Source organism: Radiomyces spectabilis (assembly GCF_025331425.1).
Source record: "Radiomyces spectabilis strain NRRL 2753 chromosome Unknown BYT42scaffold_11, whole genome shotgun sequence".
Lineage (NCBI taxonomy): Eukaryota > Fungi > Mucoromycota > Mucoromycetes > Mucorales > Radiomycetaceae > Radiomyces > Radiomyces spectabilis.
The window spans coordinates 895,661-917,197 of record NW_026251936.1 but is presented as its reverse complement, the minus strand read 5'-3'; the positions used below and the strand labels follow the sequence as shown (position 1 = coordinate 917,197).

The window sequence follows — 21,537 nt, the reverse complement described above, 5'->3', positions numbered from 1 at the left end:
ACCATGGGAACCCGAGAACCAAAAAATGGTATTGCCCAACTGACTATAGCTCGTATATTTCGTTATCATTCAGAAGCAATGATAAGTCAGAAAATGTCCGCATGTGTGACAGCCGAAATGGAATCGGGGTTCCAACTTTCATGTAAACAACAGGCGTTGTTGTTGCCCCTATTGATTGACTGAAATTTTTCACCACAGCTCTACCACTTGGTTGGAATTAATTACATACAAACATGTTTGGTGTTATTCGAGCCTTGCCCCGATCTGCGAAACGAATGCCCTTGAATGCCAAGCGAGGACATAACTACTACAAAGGTACGCTCTTTGTAATACATGATTTTATGTGATCCAAGCAAGCTGATTCTTGTGGCTCTGTATCTTAGGTACTGGTTCCGGTGCCATGGGTCGACATACCAAACGAGGCGGCTATGTCATTGACTGGAGCAAGGTCAGAACTTTTGTTGTACCCGATCTGGAAGGATTTAAGGTAAGGATTTTGATTGCAAGAAGAAAAAAAGAATACACACTTGAATTTGTCAGTAACCAATGTCAAAACCCTACACTCACTTTCTCACAGCTCGGACCTTACGTTTCTCGCAAAACCAACTTGGAACGAAAGTAAACGACGCATGCGCATTGTCCGATTCAAAAGGAAAAAACCAAAGCATTCAACTATCACCCTCATCGATATAGAAATCTCTCAACTTATACATAACGCTATCTTCCCTCACTAGAGTTCGGTTTCAACGTCTTTATTTTCAATACAATCAGTTTCTGGAAGCCAGTGTCTAATTTTTGAAATACATACTTGATACAAGGATGTTCCGGACAAAAATCACGGATAATTGAAATATGGAACGTAAATGCCGCCATAGAAAGAAGCAGCGCAATCAATGTCTGACAAGTAGGATGCAAATGTTTCTGTAACCCAATTTTTTACGCATGAAGCAACACTGCTGTGATACACTATATGTTAATCAAGGTGACTGGAGACGGCAAAATAAAAAGAATAGCACACGCACGGGGAGCACAGAAAAATACATAGAAATGAAAGTTTTATCCAATTTTTTATTTCGGCAAGGGAAATACCTTTCTTTATGATTTTATTTCAAGTGGGCATGTTACTGTAAGCTTTGATGTTTGGAATTATAAGTACCAGGGAAAATTTTAGTCGTAGCGAGCACGTCTGGGCGATCGTGAGCGCGAACGCTGCGGCATATCTCGAGATCGGCGGCTGTAACTTTCGACTTCACGACTCCATTCATCTTCAGGACGTCGGTCACGACTGTCCCGACTACGACGACGATCATCTCTTCCTCTATAGCCTCGCTCGCGATCCGAGTAACGACGGTAATCTCTATCCCTACCTCCGTCTCGACGATCTCGGTAATCGTACCGTGCGCGTGAGTAATCACGGTTATCACGACCGTTCCATCGGCGGTTCTAATATCATTTCAATTCAATGTTCAATTTCTTCGTGGTGGTTTTGCTTTTTTTTTCCAACTTACCTTCCATTCATCGAGTGTTTCACGAATTTTCAGATATCCTTGATGTTGCTTACCCTGATAGTGCGCTTCCAAACGATCGGACGAGTCGTTAGTAACCAGGAAAGCTCCACAGACTGAGCAAACCTCCATGCGTTTTTCGGATTTTTCGGAATCGTCACCCTACACCACGGTATCGTCAATCATCATCATCATCATGATTACAATCCTCATTTCGTCCACTTACCTCTTTCAGGCCAGCCAGTTCTTTCTCGAGTTCTTCCACTTGATTTGTAAGTTCTGTAGCTTCTTGAACTCGACCTTCTTCACCAGCTTCCTCAATCTTTCATAGAGCAACAAAAAAACAAGAAACAAGAGCAAACAAATCACAAGCAAGGCATGAATGAGCAAAACAAAAAAAAGGACCCATAAACCCAGAAAAACCATCCAGAGTGACCACACTTACCTTTTGTAGCAGCTCCTTGATCTTTACATCCAGCAAGACCATTTTTTCTTGCTTCTCCTCTTTACGTTCCTCTGAGTTCTGTACAAAATGACAGTCAATATAACCATCTACGATTAGGGGATGTGCTGTACCAGAAACTTACATGTTCGCCCAGCTGAATATGCAAGCGGCCTTTGCCCTGATTAATCTTTCGGCCTAGGTCTCTAATGAGCTTGTTCAGGTAATCGTAAAAGTCTGCTTCAAATGGGTATTTGTGCTTATCGGGCGAATTTTGATAACGCTCTTTCAGTCGATCGTTGTGCAATTTATCGCAAGGTCCTGTGGGGATTCCATCGCGGCATGAGTACTTTACTGATCGCTCGTTATATGAACAAACACAACACACTTACCAAGATCAGATTTGGTGTTTGTAAAAAGCTGGGAAGGACAGAAAGCCACAAGATAGTGTTTACATACCTATGCAAAAAGAGAAAGTTTTGAGTACAAAAGCCAAGCAAACCAATGCTAACATCCAGCTTCACGATTATACTTACGCTTTCGTCCCAGAAATCTTTGTTATCCACGTCAACATATTGAGACATGAGCTCAGCGAGCATTGCTTTCTGGTAATCTGCCATTGATTTAGTCTATTTGTATTTTTTTAAACGGCTTTTTACAGGTATACATACCCATGGTGATTTTAATTAAAAGTTAAAGGAACAAGCTTTGAATGACACCTATTCTTTTCAGGTGGTGGCTGAGCTTAGAATTGGTATCACGTGATATAACCAATGAACAGTCGAGAAATTCCACCAGTTCGCGGGCGCGTGTGGATTTTGAAACACTTACCCAATCTGAAAACGTTATTATCCCAGTTGCAGAGACGCCAAATGAGAAAGCAGTACCCAATGGGGCGTACGACGAACTGTAACTGAGTTAAGCAACATTATTTTCAGCTTTCCCGAACCAGGAGCAAATTTTTTTTGAGAATTGGGTCTTGTGAAGTGCGATGCTAAAGTTCCCATTTTATTTTTTCTTTCTCTATATCAAAACTGGATAAAGGAGCGAGGAAAAAGATGGCAATCCATGTAAGGAGGATACCACACCAGAACGCCATCCAATCAAAGTTTTCAATCACGTATTTCATCATCGAGCCATCGATGGCATAAATAAACGTCGTTGAGCACCATCCAAATATTGTATCTAGCCCGCTTGGCATGCTGTTGCCTGATACGTCTGTCAGGTTGGTCCGTAGTGTTTCCGTTGGGCACGGTTGATAGGCGGCCAGGTCCCCAAAATACGTCAGAAGAATCCTCCATAATTCGATCCACAGCATATTATCACTGGTAGCTACACAAGAAGCCATCTTTTTGCGAATCAGCACGGCAGGACGGGACTGATGCATTCCTTTTTTTTTCACTCCCTTATAAATAACATTAGCCACGCGGGAGCAATTACAAGTAAAATACTCCTTTAAAACATGATTCTTAACAATCCTTCAGGCCCTCCTTTTTTTTTTTTTTTACTTTTGTATCGCTACGGGATATTGTTCCCAAGTAATGATATTGATCAACTTTAGCCATATAGATATGAAACCGGTATGAACGTGATGATTGTTTCCGGTGATACGATGGGAACGGAGAATAAAATAAAGTTCTATGTGCCGTATTTCTGCTGACATGATTGCGAATATGATACTTCGCGTTTCTCTTTTTTTACAATGAGCACTGAACCTAATCAAAGAAAATATGATATCAGTACGTGTAGCATCCTACAATGCAGATGATCCTGTATTGAATGTCTTGTGTTTGTCGCAGTTGTTTTTGGCGCTACTGGATTCACCGGCGAGCTGACGTGCGAGTACCTCGTCGAAATCAATGATAAAGTAGGTCTGACAACAGAAACAGTGACAGAAAGAAAAGCCCCGGCTCCTCGTTATTGAAACGGGATATACAATAAAGGAACTCCGATGGGCTATTGCAGGCCGTAGTCGAGCCAAACTTCAAAAGACGAGAGAACGGTTGGCGGCTATCGATGAGTCGTGTCAATCGTTGGATTTGCTGATTGCTGATTCGGGGGATTTGGAGTCTTTGGAGAATGCCGTTCGACAAGCACGCGTCGTTATTAGTACAGTGGGCCCATTTATGAAATACGGCACCCTGTTGGTGGAGGCTTGCGTGCGGCAGAAAACGCATTACGTGGATATCACTGGCGAATATCCTTGGGTGTCACAAATGATTGATCGATTCCATGGTGAAGCCGTAAAAAATAATGTCATGATTGTACCCTGCTGTGGATTTGATTCGGTGCCGAGTGATATGGGAACATTTATGTAAGCAGATAGGGTGGTTGGATTTGAAATTCATCATGCATTGATCATCTCTGATTTACTCTCTTTTTTTTCTTCAAAGGGTGTGTGATTACATGCAATCACGTCACAATTTAAGCACGGCCGATGTGAAAATGTCGCTTACAAATATCGTGGGTGGATTCTCCGGAGGTACGATTCAGTCAGCAGTAGGCATGTTGGCCGACAAGTCGCTCAGTGCATCCAAATCAACGGATCCATACCTACTCAGTCCGATTCGCGGCCCCGATCAAAAGAAATTGCCTTGGATGAACCGTGATCCTGATTTTGGCCGTCGATGGCAAGGATGTTTCTTGATGTCCGTGGTCAATGAGAAGGTGGTCAGAAGATCTTGGGGTCTCTATACTGAACGCGGTCACAGCTATGGTCAAGCTTTTAAATATCGGTCAGTCTTCTTCTATCATGATACCAAAGCCTCTCCGACAAACTGACATGATATACATAGGGAGACCTGGACATTGTCTTTTATTCCAGCGCTTATAATGACGATGGCTATGCTAACCGTCGCTCCTCTGGCGGCGGTTGCTCTCAAAATTCCGGCTATTGCAAGCCTGGCTTCTCGTTTGTTACCTGGTTCAGGAGCAGGCCCTGATAGGGAACAGCGCATGAAAGGACGTTTTGAAATGCAGTTTGTGGCCACTGCAGAAACGGAACCCTATGATGAACCAGTTCGCGTTCGTGGCGTTGTCAAAGGTGAATCTTAAAAAAAAAATATTGCTTTGGGCCGACGAAATTAACCGGCGCTTTTTTGGCTCTGGTCATTGTAGGTTTCCGAGATCCTGGTTATGGTGACACATGCCTCATGGTTGCTGAATCGGCTTTATGTATTGTCAAGAGTTTGGATGAGCTTCCTGGCAAAGAAGGAGGTATTCTGACGCCAGCTTCAGCTTTTGGGCATACTTTATTGAATCGCCTCCGTGCCAATAACCGCATGGTTTTCGAAGTCAAAGACATGTAATAATTCAATATCCGCTCAATAAAAAGAAAAAATGAATGTTGCTTCCCTGTCATGTCCCAACCGATTGACTGGGGTGAATTGTTTGGATCGGATGAGGACCAAGAAACACCATCCCATAATGAGGGCGATATTCTCCAAAGCTGGCATAGCATTCCGGGTTTACAGTTAGCGCAACACAGTCTTACACACGATGAGCAAATGCAACTCACCAATGATATTATTCGTCACGGTTACTTTGACGATGCCGCAGGCGTTAATCAAGCCATGTGCTTTGGTACGCTGCCTTCTCACTTTCAGTGGCTATGTGAATGGGTACGTCAACAGCCTGAGCTTTTACCGCCAAATTTACGCGATCGAGAGCCGTTATTCGATCAAGCCATTCTCAATTTTTACCACAAAGGTGCGACTATTTCCTCGGTCCTATCAGGATAATTCCCAATTCAGCTCACTAGAAAATGTTAGGCCAAGGTATCATAAGCCATGTTGATCTTGAGAGGTGGGTGTTAGAATAATTGGCAAGACTCTCTGTTTGCTTATCTGTGCTTTATTAGATTTGAGGATGGTATCGTTATCGTTTCGCTACTGTCATCTTGTGTTATGACGATGCGTCCTGCGGACAAAAGCAAAGTGGGCTACAGTGCGTCTAAAAGCGGGGAACCAAGTGGCAAAGTGGAAGTTCCTGTATTATTGTCACCAGGATCTGTTATGGCCATGTCTGGATCAGCACGATATGACTGGGAGCATGGTATTAAGGAACAGTTGGTGGATACGTACGGCAATATTACTATCCAAAGAGGAACACGGATTAGCGTTACATTACGCAAACTCAAACCAGGACAGTCATTATCAGAAGAAGCAACACAACGTAGGAGACCAAGATGAAGTCATTACATGTAGAATGCTATAATATTATACCATCATCACACTACACTTTTAAATAAGAAAATGATTTATGGAACAGATTATCATCATCATAAATTTTTGATTGCGATTTGCTTTGGTGGGTGAGTGCTGCGCTGTTTAAAATTTAGTACGCTGAGTGGTGTGATCTTGCGCGTGCCGGATGAACAGGACAAACTTTGCAGCTTGTTCCAGTGGTTGAATGTGGACTTTATGTCAGACGATCCGCAGTATGCCAGTCTGTTTTTGCAATCCGAATCGGACGATCTAATCATTTCGGAAGATGTGCGTCATGGATCCTCCGACAGCACCACCGATCCGTCCAATGATGTCGAAGACTTTCTCCCCTTGGACCGTTCAGACGGTGTAGAGGAAGGAGACGAGGATGACGAAGGGCAGGTCGAAGAAGATAGCGCTCACGAAGCCACCACCCTTCGCATTTACGAATCGACCCATCCAGGGCACATTCAAAAACAACAAGGCGCTCGAGAAATAGGCGAACAAGATGCAGTGTGGTTCGTGTCAACATTCCGTATGAACTGGGGACTGGCCAAAATGCGCGATGACAATCCATTGACTTACTGGCAGTAAGTGATCCGCATGTATTACCGATCTTGCTTACAAAGTGTGGGTATTCATAACGCACGGCGTTCCTAGATCCGATTCTCCCAATCCCAAAGAACCACATACTATTGACTTATTCTTTCACCGCGCCACATTCATCAAGGTATGTGGGTACGGGTGATGAAGAAGATGCGCTTTCTGACGATAAACACTGTAGCAAGTGTCCTTCTTTATGGATTATTTCCAGGATGACAGTTACACGCCGAAAACAGTATCGATTCGAGGCGGCACTACCTACCGTGACTTGCATGTAAGACCAAAGAAAGAAGAAGAGAAAAACGAAAGATGACTGCAGTACCTGATGAGAGCGGCTGAAACTTTGCCTCTTGTAGGAGATTGTACAAATAGAATGCGAAGAGACCGTGGGATGGAAAAACGTGGATTTGAGCGAAATCGCAGGGTGAGTACACAGGCATAAATGCTTTTCCACCGGTAAAACGAGATTGAGGAACTCACAATGGAGGTCGTTTATTAGGGAGCCTGTGCGTGTTTTTCACCTCCAAATTGCCATTCTAAGTACGCACTTGAACGGAAGAGATACCCATATTCGACAATTGAAGATCTACGCTGTGCCATCGTAAGCTCACAAGTAACATTGATACTAGAGGTTAAAGTACTAATACAATAACTCCAGGCCCGCCTCAGACGAAGCGTCCTATGTGGACACAGATATCCCTTTCAGCCGATCCAAGCGCGAAAAAACGATGCGATGAAAAATAATCACATAATATTGCATTTATCTCCATCATTACTCTCTATTGCATATGACAGTTTATCAAAGCTTCAGAATTCAAAACAGCACGCGTATGGCACTTTATTTGTCATCAAGATTTGTTTACCGACACTGAACCATATTCTCTACGCATGAATAAAGTCGACTTCTGATGAGCAAAGATTTATCGATCATGCATTGTGGCAAAATTAAAAGTCAGCAACGGCAACCGTCCTAACAGCCCAAAGAACAGCTTTGGGAAGGGAGAAGAAACAAAAAGCAGAGTCTAAATCAGGTGGTACCGGCAAACCCATTCAATCCAGCATGTTAATTGTCTTATTCAAGAAGTTGACGACTGCCTGGCCCCGCCGAATGGAGAACGGAGCGGCCAGAAGTATTACAGTATGTCTCAAAGGTCACCGACTCAAAGAAAGCTGCTTTGGAAACTGACCCTGTCTGCTTATGCTTATTATTGGATATACAAATCAAAAATGTAAACATGATCAACCTATCGGGAACAACTCATTTCCTGCTAATTTGGCTGGCGACGAACAGCTCATAGGCGGGCAACCCACTTCCTTCTAAATGGCTGGCGGTGAGCCACCCGTTCATTGTTTCCTTGGTGAATGCACGGGCGGGGCAACCGAAAGGCGAAACAGCCGACTTCGTGCTAATTTGGATTGGCGGCGAAACAACCACGGGCGGCTCGGTTCCTACGCAATCTGCGAGATCTAATGGCAGTACTTAAACTTGGCCATATTCTGTTTGGTCACCGAGAGAGGAACGCCAGATCAGTTAATTTCCAAAGGCAATCGATCAAGTCAGGGTCGTCGCTGTCCCAACTTTAGTATGCCCAAGGGGTAAGCTAATTACATCTTTTCAAAAAAGTTGGCGCAGGATGATCACTCATGTTTTGATTTCTTTCGTCATATGCAATACATTAGTAAACAAAAAGAAATATGATTCAATCTTTTTTCCCCTTTTTTCTCTTTCTCTTGTTTTCTCCCCTCATCGAACCTGCATTTTTTAATCTCCTTTGTGTTGTAATGATATCTGTTATTAAAGCACCCATCACTGATCAGAAATTCCTAATTTTGGATGCTCCCACGTCTGATACACTTCCCAAATACATTGATGTTTTGCGCAAAGAGAATGTTGCCCACCTCGTGCGAATATGTCATCGCCAAACTCATGACGGTCGAACCCACGAATACGATGCGGACGATTTGCACAAAGAGACTGGGATACAGGTGATTGACGATATTAAATTCGAAGACGGCGGTGTGCCTAGCCCCGAAGCTGTTCAACGTTGGCTGCACCTGGCAGAAGACGCACGGCGACATGGTACGACTTTGGGTGTGCATTGTGTTGCTGGAATTGGAAGAGCGCCTGTAAGTAATAAGATCACCTACAAAGGGTAATTTGTTTTGCCCACGTACACACAGATGCTAATTCTCATGTGGCATATTCCATTGCCGGAATTGATATAGGTGATGGTAACTCTTTCTTTGGTGGAAAGTGGAATGGATCCTTTGGTATGATAATTGAAACGACCGCCAAATGCGGGGAAGAAAAAGAGAAAAAAAGGAAGAACTAAAAATTCAAAGTCATTCATTTGCTTATTATTGTTCGTGATGTTTTTAATTATTTTTTTCAACAGGATGCTATTCTGTACATTCGACAGCACAGGAGAGGAGCTCTCAATAAGACGCAGCTGCGGTTTATTGAAGCATACAATGCGAGATCGAGTCGAAGAAAGTCATGGCTCGGTTGGCTCAGAAAAACCACAAAGGCAAAACGAAAAAGAGAAGAAAAAAAAATTTAGAAACACAACCATTTGTCGTGACTCATACTTAAACTTTTTTACTTTCTCCTCAATTGTCATATAAAAACTCCACCCCAAAATAAAACACACATAGAAGATTTGTTACAGTGTTTTATCTCATTGCAGATTCTTTCAATGGACGATCAGCTTTTCAATCGTGAATTGTGGTCTCAAATATTCGGATACTTGAGCATTGCGTGTTGGATCGTCGTCTTTACACCGTGAGTGATGATAATATGCATCCCTGCAATATGAAAAAAAAAAAAAATGGTGATATTGTTGCTAAGCAGTGGCGGTTCTGATATTAGACAATTGAAAGAAAACTACATCCGGAAAAATACCGATGGTGTGTCCATTTCATTCCTACTGTTCTGGATCTTTGGTGATATATTCAACTTGCTTGGTATCATCCTTGAGAATCTGTTATTGACAATGGTGAGTGCCAAAAGATGAGCTGCGTCGATCAAAAGTTTTTTATTCATTGTCTCACTTTTGAAATCCCTGATTAGCTGCTTCTTGCATTGTACTATTTATTTGCGGATGTGTTATTGATGGGTCAAGTTGTTTATTACCGTACTCATTACCGTCGTCAAAAAGTGGATGAGATCGTGGTAGCGTCCGATGCGTCCATCTCTGAGCCAACATTGGCCTATACCTCTCATACTGTGATACCCCCTTCTTCTCGTCGATCCAGCCACTCCAGCCACTCCAGTTCCAGTAGTTCATCTTCCAGCAGCAGCGACGACAGCCATTGTGTGGTTGCACTGGAAAGAACTCCGCTGATTCAAAAGACCCTCAGTCGCGAGAGCTCTTACACCCTGCTTGCCACTACCTCGCGAGAAATGTCCCCCAGAACGCGTCGGCTCGTTCGATACTTTACGTTCATCAGTGTTCTCCTGTGGTTGGGACTCGCGATAGGCAGTGTGGTGTTCTTCTTTTTCCCCAGTGATCCAAAAGACAAGGTTGATCTCAGTCACTGGCGTCTCGTTCCCCAATTGCTAGGCTGGGCAAGTGCCATTCTGTATTGCACCAGTCGTATTCCTCAGATCATGCAAAACTTTCGAAACGAGAGCGTGGAAGGTTTGAGCTTGTCCATGTTTTTGTTCAGTGTCATGGGCAATTTGACCTTTTGTTTTGTAAGTATATGACTCACTTTGTCATTTGGTGTTTGGTTGCTTGTTTCTGATTTTTTTTTGGTCATGCTATCCTATCCAGTCCATTTTCCTTCAATCCATGGATCGCACGTATTTATTGGTCAACTATCCATGGCTCCTCGGCAGTGGTGGTACCTTGTTCTTTGATTTTACGGTAAATGGTTCGCCTCGCATGATATTAGATTCTTTTTTTTACTTATCTATCACACGTCTGGTTTAGATCTTTTTCCAATTCTATACCTACCATAAGAGCGGGCATGATAAGGATGAATTGGCCAAACTTGCTGGTCGAGCATCATCATTGGAGAATTGAGAATGAATACAAACAACGTTCATATTTTTTTTCTTATGCCAACTTGGAATTGGTCTTCATGTTTGGTGACGATTCTCGGAACATTGTCCGAGCTTCTTGTATTGAATTAAGGTTTGCAAACTGTCTCACCAAGAAACGTTACTCCAACCAACCGTGTTTCGTCAAGTAAACAAATCCATCCCATCTTGACGTAAGATAACTATAAACAAAACAAAGAAAAAAAAACCCCCAAGGGCCAAGAACCATGGCAACCGGATACCACACTTCCGTGATGGCGATGAATTTTATCTATGACAAGCGATCAGTGTTTATTTGATGATCAAATCAGTTTCACGGCAGCAAATCGATATCATGGCGAAAACTATCAGGCATATGTAACCCCAACGCCGCTTGCAAGCCAGAAGTAACAAGTAAGAATAATAGAAGCGTAGGAAGATGCTTTTTCTTTGGCGTTTCAAACGTCCATTTGACAGAAGATGGGAAAAAAGCCACCGGTATGTCTGTGCGCTTCTGAGGCGCTTTCTCATCTCAGAAGTGTTTGGAAATACAAACGAACGTTATGGAAGAATCATATGATGTAACGAGATCCATCGATCACCTTGTACGATGTTTCTGCCTTCCGGTTGTCGCTCTCTTTCCAATGATATAGATGCTCCTCTTTTTAGCCCATCCGTCTTCTGTGTTGGTCCCCCAAACTGGTTGGTGATTTCCTCTTCTCTTCCCCCCAATTCCCCCCCCCCCTCTTTCTTTTATTTCCCCTAAAAGTTGTACACGATAAACCAAACAAATCCACAAGTCTTATTCAAACAAAAACAAAAAGCAAGCAAGACTGGGTGCGTACATATGTATGTGTGTACTCACATATGCATAGCAACATGTATACATGTAAGTCGGGTCAGCCTTCATCAATATTGATCGACCACATGTTTATGATTTGTTTAATTTGCTTGGACTCTTTTTTTTTCTTTCTTTACGCTTATATATTCATACTTTTCGCCCACGAACTCTTTTCCCCCTTTTTTTATTCACAGATAAAACAAACCTTTTTTTTTTCTCTGCGATCCAAGAAAACTTTAAAAATAAAGAGACAACCATAAGCACGCACTATGGAAACAGCTGATGTCAAGATTCAACCCATTGTTCTTCCTTCGTTGCGATGTATGTTCGGCGACATTCCATTGAGTTCGGCTCGTACAGGTACGTCGTTGGTAAAAATGAATGAAAGGAAGAAACAGTTTCTCACCCCAATCAGCAGATAAGCACCCTCCTTCTTTGCCCTTTGGTTCTGGTTGGCGCAAGTTGGAAAGAGCTTTACCAAAGGAGCCACCGGTAGATCTGTCAGCCGTGGAACCGGTGGTTTCGCCTCAACGGCAGTCAACAACAACAACAGTGACCGCCCCTTCGACGTTGGCAACCCGCACCAAGATGCAATCTCAACCTGCTACAGATATAACCAATTCAGCTGCATTTACATCGCGTCCCTTGTATCCTGTACCTTATCCGCATGTGTCATCGGCGAAGCGCCACATCACTGAAGCCCCGTCCATGCAGCCCGATGTTTACTGCTGTTGTTGTCCTCCTCCATTATCAGGCATGGCAAGTTACAGAAACTCATACCCTTCCTCCCCAGCCCCAGCGCCATCCACCATCAACAGGGATATGCGTCTTCATCGTCGTGCCGTCAGTGCCAACATAACACTGGACGGTCCTAATCAACCCAATGGCCGGTCTGCTCCTAATTGTTGTTACAGCCAGCCCCATTCCCCCTTGCTGACACCTATTTCGGATGGATGTCCGCCGGCTCGTCAAGCATGGCCCACAGCGCGACCTCCACGGACACGAGCTCACACCACACCTGGCTACCTTTCCACGGCAATGATGACTCATTCATCCCCTCTGCTGATACCCAAAGATGCCTCTGATCCTCCATTTTCTGACCATCCCATGTCAATGTCGCTTCGTTATCACTGTGTTCATTGCCGTAAAACGTTTTCACGCCCATCGTCGTTACGCATACATACCTACTCGCATACAGGCGAAAAACCGCATGGTTGCCCTCATCCAGGCTGTGATCGACGTTTCAGTGTTCAGAGCAATATGCGTCGTCATCTAAGAGTTCATTACACGCCCGATCCATCTCCTTATGATTATTTTAGAGTTTTGACACGTTCGTCATACTCGCGTAACCACCACTACCCATCCACAGCTGCGCCGCCCCATCTGGGATAAACGAGCTTCTGCAGCGCCAGCGAGAATGTACCAACTGTGTGATGCTGGTTTCATCTCATTCATATACATTCATCCAAACATACACTTACGCATATACACGCCTCATCTACTCCGTCATTTTACATATACGAAAAAAAAAATCCAATAAATCTGAGCTGCTTTGTTATTCTTTTAATCTGCCTGGTTCCTCACATTGTATGCCAACCAATGTATCGTACATAAAGTGAATGACGAAACACAAGACATATTTGTATCTCATCAGTGTTTATTTTTTGTGTATTCGGGCTACAAATGAGAAACCTGATTATTGACAAAACATCTCTTTAATCATTTTATTCATCAGTTGTCATACCTTCCTTTTTTAAAACCAGTATTTGTAACATCGTTTCCAACTGGAAAATCCGTTGTCTATCATGATTTGTCTCACTACAGAATTTTGTTTTCCGTATCCAGAATGGGTCCTTCTCCGTTTTTACTTGCAAAAAACAGAACCAAGAAATTATTGTTCTCTTTGCAAACTCGAAGAATGCCTCGGCCTTCAATACCCCGTATTATGATGAAACAATACACAAATATAAAACGGATAACTTTATCTGCAAAAGGCTGCATGCAGCTATGCCACTTGCTCAATGTCGGATCATTTGTTTATTAAAGTTTTTTTGTTTATGTTTGGCCACTGTTGTTGCTGTTGTAGTTGTTGTTTTCAGCAGATCTGTAATTGCGTATGGCAATTGTACAACGAATCAGAAGTTCTCGATGTCCACAAACATGGAATAATGTGCAAGCGCAGCTCGAAAAGATTACCAACGGACCACACTTCTACGTTCTTCTACAATGAGGATAGATAAAATAAAAGTAAAAAATTTGGACATGACTAATCGATCCACTTATCATTAGTGATTAGAAGCTGGAATTTTTTATTTTGTAGATGATGTGATAAAATCGACAAAATACAACAGCCAATGGCTTTGTTGAAAACCTGTAAAAGGCGAACTGGCATCTGACTTTTATGCATGCAGTATGCGCTTTGTCGGAAGCGCTTTTCTTTTTTTGTTTTTTTTTGTTCTTTTGTTTGCTGTGGAAGAGAGAAAGAAAAAGAACCAGTCTTTGACGGAGATCAGAACCGTCGTCCACCAAGCTACATAGCTTCATAAACATTTGAAATCCCAAACAATAAGGATGTATTCTTCCAATACATTATGCTGTAACACATCATCACATAATTGCAGTGTTTACAAAATTCCAGCTACCGTCGAAGCCCATTCACTACTTTACAGCTTTGGAAAGAAAAGAAAATGATGAAGCATCTGTATCGTGAATTCATTATCGGCTTTTGTTGTCTTTTTAATGTCAAAGTTTCTAAAAAATTACGCACTTATGAAAGTTGGAAATGAGAAATAGACAAGCGAGATTGCAGTTTATGGAAACGAGTCATTCTAAATTATCATGGCTGCCTGGAAAAATGGCAAAAGCGAATCAAAATTTCATATGAAATTGCGCACATGTTAACGTAGTGTCGACATTCTGGCACGAACTTTGAGTTCTCTTTCACCATTGCCTTTTGTAAATGTTTTCATTCATCAATTTAAGAGCTATCGAATAGGTACACACGCACAATCTGCGTGGAAATAAAGACTCTTCGTTTTGTCATTTTGAGATTTGAAGCAAAGATTTAACTTTCAATGCCGACCATGGCTGATCTTGCTGTGCATAATATCACCCTATGGTAACGCATATCTTTCAAATGGAAGGTCTGCATAATATCGTCTCTTATCTGTTGCTGATAAGTCACGGTCAGAATTGCAGCTAAACGTGTCCTTTATACGTTCATCCTTTCATTCTTCTGAAAATGAAAACCGCATACATGTATGGCTATCTTTCATAAGCTCAGAGATTTGAGTGTCGCATTTCATGCAATATCCGTGATCCTGCATCATTTCCAGACAACATTATCTAAACTCGAACTTTTCATCCATCATTTTTCATCGAACACAGCATACCCACTCGCGTTGATGATAGCCAGGCAGAAGTCCTGTCATGATGAACCAGCAGCGAAGCAAATAAAATAAAACAAATAAAAACCCAAGTCGTATGGAGTACATAAAGAGTTTGCAGATTCAATTCATTAAGAGGTGGATATCGTTATTCCATGATAAAGATATGAAGAAATAAGTAGAAAAAGAGGACAGACAACGAATTGAGAGGGAAAAAAAAAGCAGGGAAGAAACTTCAATGTGCGCGTACAGTGTAAATGTTGAGATAGAAAATAAATGTAGAAGTTTGTAATGTTGGTGCGTATGACAGGCATTGCGGGGATGTTGAGCATAGAGTGACTGGATCGAGATGGAAGAGATAAGAAGGAGGATAAAAAAAGCCGGTATGATGGGGAAAAAAAGGCGGAAAAATAAATGTTTTTAACCGTACAAGGGAATCGTTAATCTATTTCGTAAGGGACTTTGCCGATGCCGAACACTCGCACTCGATGCATAATGGGCAGTTTGGCCACCAGCACCACCAACAAAGCAGTAAAATTGATACCGAATAAGAAAAAGTCGTAATGCGTGTAGTGAGTGCTCAAAAGGAACCTACAACAATACGTTCACAAAAAGCCAAAAAAAAAAATTAACATCACTTTTCCAAGCCTTTCAACTCATAGAGCGTATTACATAAAAGAGAAACTTACAAAGCGATCGGCACCGCAGTCAAGAACTTGCGAGTTGCTGTGAATTGGACTCCACCATCGATTTGTTCCCATAAAGTCAATCCATCATAAGCGCCTTGATTGTTCTCGAACGGAATACCCTGAACCCAATGAAACATAATATAATGGCCCTATACAAATATAAACAAACCCCAACCCCCCAATGCGTACTCGGTTAGCCTAACTCACGAATTGACAATACCGATGCTTGTACATACGCAGTTAAACGTCAGATTGGTCAATGTCCAACTTGCTTCGGGACTGATGAAGGGAATGACAGTGAATAATGCTTTCAACGCGACGACCACAAATAAAGTGGTGAACCAGGCTCCTAAAATAAACGCAGGACTTGTTTTAACTACCACAGCAAGTGCTTGTTATTTTCGTACTTCATCCAAACCTACCTTTGTAATTGACCCAAGATGAATTAAAGTTTGGCATGGAACTCTGATCCAGTGTCATGTATGCTTTCTTTTCTTTCACACTTGACATGGTTGCTTTTTGTTTATGAAAAGGAAGGTAATTGAAGCGAGTGAGCCTTTTTTTTTCTTTTATTGGAACAGGAAGAAAAGAATGGGAAAAAACTTATTTTCAAGCGGCACGCCCTTAATTTCAAGTGCACGTCATCAAAATTACTAAATTTACTTCTTTCTTTTTTCAAGCACAGCTTCCCTGGCATGCGATCACCTACTCAACAAGGAGCTTGTTGGCGATACTCTCTGGTCGCCAGATCGCCGAGCGCAGGTTGTGCGCGTTGGGATCTTTGCAGAGACACGAGATGGGATTTTGAGTCGATAGCTTTGATTCAACGTAGGCTTGGAGGAGGTGCGTCTCATGTTCACTCTTGTTCCCTGCTCCAGATGTAGTTTCCAAAGTTTGAGTCATCCTTGCTGTACTCCGTATATCGTTCATCTTACCAAAGCTTGGAAGCATCATTTGCGGAAACATGATTTTTGGTATCGGATAAACAAGACTCAACTGTCTCAACCTGAGTTTTACTGTCAGATAAATACACTAAACCGATGATACCGATACTGCTTACCAGGTCATCTCTCTCCGCAGTCAGAACTATATCCAATCATGTCATTATTTACATCAAGACACCTTGTCCTTAATCCTTTGGCGACTTCCCGCACTCTCTTCTTTTTCTTTCCTAAGATATCAACATGTAAATGTGGATGTTTATATCTACCGGGCTTTGGTATAGCAACTGCTGCAGCCTTTGCTCATCTTGTACTCATCAACACAACGTACAAGAGTTTTTTTGCGAAATTGGCGAAACTTCCTGTATGCTCATCATAAGCAATTTGCTCGTACAGAGTGCATTATCGTTCTACTATCTCGCGGGACCATTGCCTTTGAGGGAAATGCAGTTCGGTTCTCGCGGAAGGAGATTAAACTCTTTCTTCTGATGGTGGGTAAGGCATTATCATTTACAGTTGTAAAAATAAACTATGTGCGGCCATGTGCAGCATTAGCCTAAGCACGCTTCTTATCGTTACAATGCTGGTCCATGAGCTCATCTCTATGCTTGTCCTCATATCTATCTCTATCATTATCGTTTTCCCTTTTGTATGTCCATGCTTTGCCTCATGTTGCAGGTCTACATTTCATTTATTTATTTCATTTTTATCTTTATCAATACTATTATACAAATTATTTTTATTTTTTTCAATAAATTTCATAACTTCATTAACATTCTGTTTGTTCCGTTTCGTATCATCTCATATAACTACCCTATTAGTCATAAAGAAATAAACCTGTGTACTTCTTATCGTAGTCTCTGGTTCTTTTGGTTCTCTTCTGACTCCGACTTGTCCTTACCTTGTCTTGCCTTGTCTTGTCTTGCGAAAACACCTAACACCACCCTTTTGCCCAGTCGCGCTGACCTTCCGTAGCCTTCGTATAACAGCTTTACACCTTAGTTTCGGTAGGAACGATGTGCCCATTTCTTCCAGGAAATAGTAGAAGCAATCTTTGCATATAGGGAGGTATCCTGGAAATCCATGTCAATAAGGAAAATAGATGGCTTACACTTTTGGATACATACCAATTTGATGGGATGCCAGAGACAGAATTGACCATGTACGTTCATTGTAAAGCTTGATTTACGCAGTAACCATGCCGAAAATCGAACCAATGAAGCAGCCTGTGATGTGCCTGCGAGGGCTTCGATCGCGTTCTAATGATAATATTTCTTATATTTTTGGATATTCGAATGATCTTCTCCATCATTTACGCTTGGTATGTGGGTCTCAGTATGGTGGAGAGTTTGATTTTCCGGCAAGTGGCGGAGTGATCTCCCATTAACGTCTAAAGTGTCTGGCGCATCGCTGTCATGATCGCCACATTCTGCTTTGCGTGTCAGAGCGTTTTTCATATCCTTAATGATTAAACCGACCAACTGGCGTCCTGTTGCAGCACTCTCCATAGCAATCATTAGCAGCATGCGAAATCGAAATTGAATAGAGAAAAGCAGATAAATGAGAGCTCGGGAGAGAGGTAATCAGAACGATAAGTACAAAGCAGTAGGGTTTAACAATCAAAAGAGATTATAATGGATAAGGGAGGTGTGGGAAAATAAAAAGACAAAGAAAACGGGAATGGGAGCAAGAAGCACTTGGATAAAATTGCAGAGATTATGCCTTTTATTTGTACGCGCGTCACAAATTAGGTTTTAATGACTTGACTTGTGACATTTTAGGTTGACATTGTTCTACTGTCAACAGGCCGAGATGCCGAGACGCAGACTGAAATTTTCATTGGTTGGAAACTGTAGATGAGAAGGCGTCACTTGCAGAATGTTGGCACCACCATTCCCACCACGACTCGGTATCGTATAATCAGCGATCGTGGCGGGCAGTGCGGGTTTCGGCAATGGGCGGTTACCTTTAAAGCGCATGAGAAAAAGATTGACGAGGAAGAAGAATGATTCCAACGCTTATTCTCGGGGGACTGTGAGGGTTGAAGCAGGTTCGCCCGTATAAAGAAAGAGATAACGAAAAATAAAATCACTTGGGCTGCTGAGAACAGTGCTTGGTCGAATACGGCGAAGATATGCACAAAAGAATTAGATTATCGAGAGATAGCAACTCAAGACCTACTCACTACTAAATCGAACCATCAAGCGCAATTATGCATGCTACTCTAGAATGGAAATAAAACAACAACAACGGATATATATTTTGCCACATGAGTATTTCATGTTCAGTACGGCTCCAATCGCTTGCTTATCAACTTTAGGCCAACAAAAGCGTTACGCACAGACAGATACAGGCAATTCCGTAAGGCGTTTCAAGCTGCATAGAACGCTAAAAATGACATGTCAAACGGATCTAACACAAAGAAAAAGTAAGAGAAATTTATGTACAATGATATGGAGTAGGATGACGTCTTATGACGCAGGAGAGAATGACCCTTTGTGTGCTTTTTTCATTCGTTTTTTTGATGAGGTGGAGCCATCGCCTTCGTCTTTCGCAGGGAAAACGTCCGCGTCATCGTATGGTAAGGATGGCAAGTAAAACACTTCTTCTTCTCCTCCTTCTTCATCATCCAAATCCAGGAACGCTTGAATCTTGTCACACGTGGTCACATCCACAACAATGTCTTCATCATCATTTTTTCGTTTTGAAACCGTCTCCTCTGATACCACATCGAATTCGTCTTCCTGTTCCTCGTATTCCAAGTTCTCTTCCAGTTCGGTGAAATCAGGTGCAAATGCGCTCCAGTTTTCTTCGTGTTTCGCGGTCCAGATATAGATGTTACCATAACTGCTCACGGAAGCAATGATCGGCCTTACAGGGTGCCACTACGCAATCAGCATATAAATTTTCATCATCCCTTGGCTTTTTTAGTCCATTGTATCCTCTTACTGCTAAATCATCCAATGGTTCTTTGGGACCTTCCAAAATCTTGACCAGATTCCCGATGTTTTTATCCCAAATATAGATGTTATGTTCCGCTTTGTGGGCTGATCCTAAAACCAAAGGGTCTCGTATCGATGTTGCACAGGATTGGCTACTATCTAAACCCACTAACCTGCAATCACAAATTCCCCATCAGCGCTGAAGCAAGCCTGACTCCACTGAACTCGGTTAACAAGATCTTGAAACTTGACTTGAAATGTGGGAATGCCGTCCAGATCTTCAAGTCGATAATATCGGATAATGCGATCATTCGCATTGATCAATATATCACTATGACAATACGGTCAGAGTCTTTCCTTGATGTGTGCGATCATGCGGCTAAGATACTCACCGTCCGTTGCGACTCCATTGGATAGACTTGATTGTGGTACTAGCCACACGCATCGAATGAATGATCTTGTTTCACAAATCTTGGTTAGTATGACAAGTTAAAGCAAATGATATGATTCGCCATTACCTTTAAGCTTTCCGCGTCAATGATATTGACATAACCCTTGGAAGAGCCGGTATATATCCGGTGACCTGTCTTGTTCCAAGTCGCGAACGTGACATAAGATGTTCTATCATTTCCAATTTAATATCGAATGATATAATTTAGGATGAAAAATCTTACGTGTTTTCATTCTCTTCTCCCGTCGGCAGAGCAATCTTTTGTGCTGAGCCATTCGATAGATCAAGGATGACGGGTTTTTCTTGAAATAAAGCGGCCACGAATCGGAAACTGAATGGAAAGGTCAAAAAAAAAAAGGAAACATCAGACGATGAGCTGAGTTGGTCATCCATACGTTTTGCTTTGTGCCAGAACATCAGGTTACTTTTTCTTTGGATGCATTTGCGCCATCATCAGCGGTGTGTCAAATCGAATTTTGGTGTGTTTGGCGCCAGTTATCAGATCCCACAATATGCACGTCCAATCCTTGGAGGCTGACAGCAGATACCTTCCGTTCCGTGACCAACTAAAATACAGTAACAACATTGTCGCGCCAATATCAAAATGAAGGGCCAGAATGGCATAATAAGCAATGGATCCAAAAGTAGTAGAATGCCGCACTATCGGTAAACTGGGAACTCACCTAATACTTGCCACTGGTTTGACATGACCAGTAAGATTGCGGGCTACGCCTTTGGTATCAAAATCCCACACCACGCATCGACCGTCTAAGCATCCTGCAGCAAGCAGTGTGCCCCGTCTGTTGAATTTAGAATGGAGTATATAGCCATCTTCTAATGTTTCTTCGATGACTTGAGGGTATTCCTGCTCCCACGGATCTAAATGTCTATTTTTTAGCCAGGGTCATTCAATGCAAAACAACCCGCCACTGAATGTCAGGTACCTAGTAATTCCAGATTCATGTCCTAAGCCGAGAGCTTGATAGGATTGAAAGAAGGAAAAAAGTGGTACTGAAAGTGAAAAAAAAAAAGAAAAAAGAAAAGGAAAGATGGCGATCATCATACAGTAACGAAACGTAGTCACTTTTAATGAGATGCAATGTCCCTTCTTTCCATGAGTTCACATGCTCATCGTCATCATCTCCACAGCCGATTTTTCTTTTCAGAGGGAAAAAGTTATTTTCTTTCTTTGATAGGTGTGTAATTCGCCTTGATTATTCAGGGGATATCTGTGTCGCATATCAAGAGTAACATGTACTTTTAGAATTAAGAATCTTATGGTGAAGAATGCTCAAGCTGTATTGAACTCACTTCCATGCTCAGAATAATAGCATGAACCAAAGGAATGTTTTACCGATAATACGCTGATGCCGTCCAGCATCATTTTTGTTCTTTTTGGAAATCTCTGACGGTGTGCAGAGAGGTGGCGATAAACACTGAGGAGATAAGGTGGGAAATGGCGTAATTTTACATGTTCAAAGGTGCTGTTGTGTCTGCGAAAACTTTTC

General features: G+C 42.2%; 11 protein-coding genes across 11 annotated transcripts; 8 read left to right on the top strand and 3 right to left on the bottom strand.

Moving 5' to 3' along the window:
• The first annotated feature begins 51 nt into the window (after nucleotides 1-51).
• BYT42DRAFT_581033 (mitochondrial ribosomal protein L27-domain-containing protein) lies at nucleotides 52-1,022 on the top strand. Its single transcript, XM_051569575.1, has 3 exons — nucleotides 52-315; nucleotides 384-487; nucleotides 578-1,022. Exons 1-3 carry the CDS (start codon nucleotides 234-236, stop codon nucleotides 620-622), a joined length of 231 nt encoding a protein of 76 aa, XP_051420664.1. The 5' UTR covers nucleotides 52-233; the 3' UTR covers nucleotides 623-1,022.
• Nucleotides 1,023-1,059: 37 nt separating this feature from the next.
• BYT42DRAFT_581030 (uncharacterized protein) lies at nucleotides 1,060-2,648 on the bottom strand. The gene is made up of 8 exons (XM_051569574.1): nucleotides 2,619-2,648; nucleotides 2,484-2,560; nucleotides 2,340-2,406; nucleotides 2,093-2,268; nucleotides 1,951-2,028; nucleotides 1,732-1,827; nucleotides 1,509-1,667; nucleotides 1,060-1,443 (listed from the first exon to the last, which is right to left on the bottom strand). The coding sequence occupies exons 1-8, from the start codon at nucleotides 2,620-2,622 to the stop codon at nucleotides 1,168-1,170; spliced, it is 933 nt and encodes a 310-aa protein (XP_051420663.1). The 5' UTR covers nucleotides 2,623-2,648; the 3' UTR covers nucleotides 1,060-1,167.
• A 913-nt stretch (nucleotides 2,649-3,561) lies between these two features.
• Nucleotides 3,562-5,299, top strand: BYT42DRAFT_581026 (saccharopine dehydrogenase). The gene is made up of 6 exons (XM_051569573.1): nucleotides 3,562-3,686; nucleotides 3,747-3,814; nucleotides 3,891-4,261; nucleotides 4,341-4,682; nucleotides 4,743-4,990; nucleotides 5,065-5,299. Exons 1-6 carry the CDS (start codon nucleotides 3,650-3,652, stop codon nucleotides 5,253-5,255), a joined length of 1,257 nt encoding a protein of 418 aa, XP_051420662.1. The 5' UTR covers nucleotides 3,562-3,649; the 3' UTR covers nucleotides 5,256-5,299.
• BYT42DRAFT_581022 (uncharacterized protein) lies at nucleotides 5,300-6,218 on the top strand. The gene is made up of 3 exons (XM_051569572.1): nucleotides 5,300-5,655; nucleotides 5,718-5,751; nucleotides 5,807-6,218. Exons 1-3 carry the CDS (start codon nucleotides 5,307-5,309, stop codon nucleotides 6,135-6,137), a joined length of 714 nt encoding a protein of 237 aa, XP_051420661.1. The 5' UTR covers nucleotides 5,300-5,306; the 3' UTR covers nucleotides 6,138-6,218.
• Nucleotides 6,219-6,340: 122 nt separating this feature from the next.
• Nucleotides 6,341-7,727, top strand: BYT42DRAFT_581017 (anaphase-promoting complex, subunit 10-domain-containing protein). The gene is made up of 6 exons (XM_051569571.1): nucleotides 6,341-6,742; nucleotides 6,813-6,882; nucleotides 6,937-7,029; nucleotides 7,112-7,179; nucleotides 7,255-7,356; nucleotides 7,414-7,727. The coding sequence occupies exons 1-6, from the start codon at nucleotides 6,369-6,371 to the stop codon at nucleotides 7,490-7,492; spliced, it is 786 nt and encodes a 261-aa protein (XP_051420660.1). The 5' UTR covers nucleotides 6,341-6,368; the 3' UTR covers nucleotides 7,493-7,727.
• A 592-nt stretch (nucleotides 7,728-8,319) lies between these two features.
• Nucleotides 8,320-9,336, top strand: BYT42DRAFT_581014 (protein-tyrosine phosphatase-like protein). The gene is made up of 3 exons (XM_051569570.1): nucleotides 8,320-8,882; nucleotides 8,982-9,026; nucleotides 9,152-9,336. The coding sequence occupies exons 1-3, from the start codon at nucleotides 8,451-8,453 to the stop codon at nucleotides 9,314-9,316; spliced, it is 642 nt and encodes a 213-aa protein (XP_051420659.1). The 5' UTR covers nucleotides 8,320-8,450; the 3' UTR covers nucleotides 9,317-9,336.
• BYT42DRAFT_76663 (PQ loop repeat-domain-containing protein) lies at nucleotides 9,183-10,882 on the top strand. The gene is made up of 4 exons (XM_051572825.1): nucleotides 9,183-9,537; nucleotides 9,625-9,751; nucleotides 9,826-10,452; nucleotides 10,532-10,882. Exons 1-4 carry the CDS (start codon nucleotides 9,452-9,454, stop codon nucleotides 10,688-10,690), a joined length of 999 nt encoding a protein of 332 aa, XP_051420658.1. The 5' UTR covers nucleotides 9,183-9,451; the 3' UTR covers nucleotides 10,691-10,882.
• A 1,854-nt stretch (nucleotides 10,883-12,736) lies between these two features.
• On the top strand, nucleotides 12,737-12,904 carry BYT42DRAFT_482563 (uncharacterized protein; the record flags this gene model as incomplete). Its single annotated transcript, XM_051563703.1, has 1 exon — nucleotides 12,737-12,904. A coding segment is annotated over one exon (168 nt), but the record flags the coding sequence as incomplete, so codon positions are not given.
• A 2,542-nt stretch (nucleotides 12,905-15,446) lies between these two features.
• On the bottom strand, nucleotides 15,447-16,175 carry BYT42DRAFT_595120 (ORMDL family; the record flags this gene model as incomplete). The annotated part of the gene is made up of 4 exons (XM_051570823.1): nucleotides 15,447-15,597; nucleotides 15,696-15,844; nucleotides 15,932-16,044; nucleotides 16,118-16,175. The coding sequence occupies 4 exons, from the start codon at nucleotides 16,173-16,175 to the stop codon at nucleotides 15,447-15,449; spliced, it is 471 nt and encodes a 156-aa protein (XP_051420656.1).
• A 985-nt stretch (nucleotides 16,176-17,160) lies between these two features.
• On the top strand, nucleotides 17,161-17,560 carry BYT42DRAFT_581003 (uncharacterized protein). Its single transcript, XM_051569569.1, has one exon. The coding sequence runs from the start codon at nucleotides 17,178-17,180 to the stop codon at nucleotides 17,469-17,471; it is 294 nt and encodes a 97-aa protein (XP_051420655.1). The 5' UTR covers nucleotides 17,161-17,177; the 3' UTR covers nucleotides 17,472-17,560.
• A 1,253-nt stretch (nucleotides 17,561-18,813) lies between these two features.
• BYT42DRAFT_580999 (WD40-repeat-containing domain protein) lies at nucleotides 18,814-21,101 on the bottom strand. Its single transcript, XM_051569568.1, has 9 exons — nucleotides 20,974-21,101; nucleotides 20,713-20,908; nucleotides 20,455-20,595; nucleotides 20,253-20,360; nucleotides 20,097-20,199; nucleotides 19,971-20,035; nucleotides 19,752-19,909; nucleotides 19,586-19,689; nucleotides 18,814-19,521 (listed from the first exon to the last, which is right to left on the bottom strand). The coding sequence occupies exons 1-9, from the start codon at nucleotides 20,990-20,992 to the stop codon at nucleotides 19,108-19,110; spliced, it is 1,308 nt and encodes a 435-aa protein (XP_051420654.1). The 5' UTR covers nucleotides 20,993-21,101; the 3' UTR covers nucleotides 18,814-19,107.
• Between the last annotated feature and the right edge of the window lie 436 nt (nucleotides 21,102-21,537).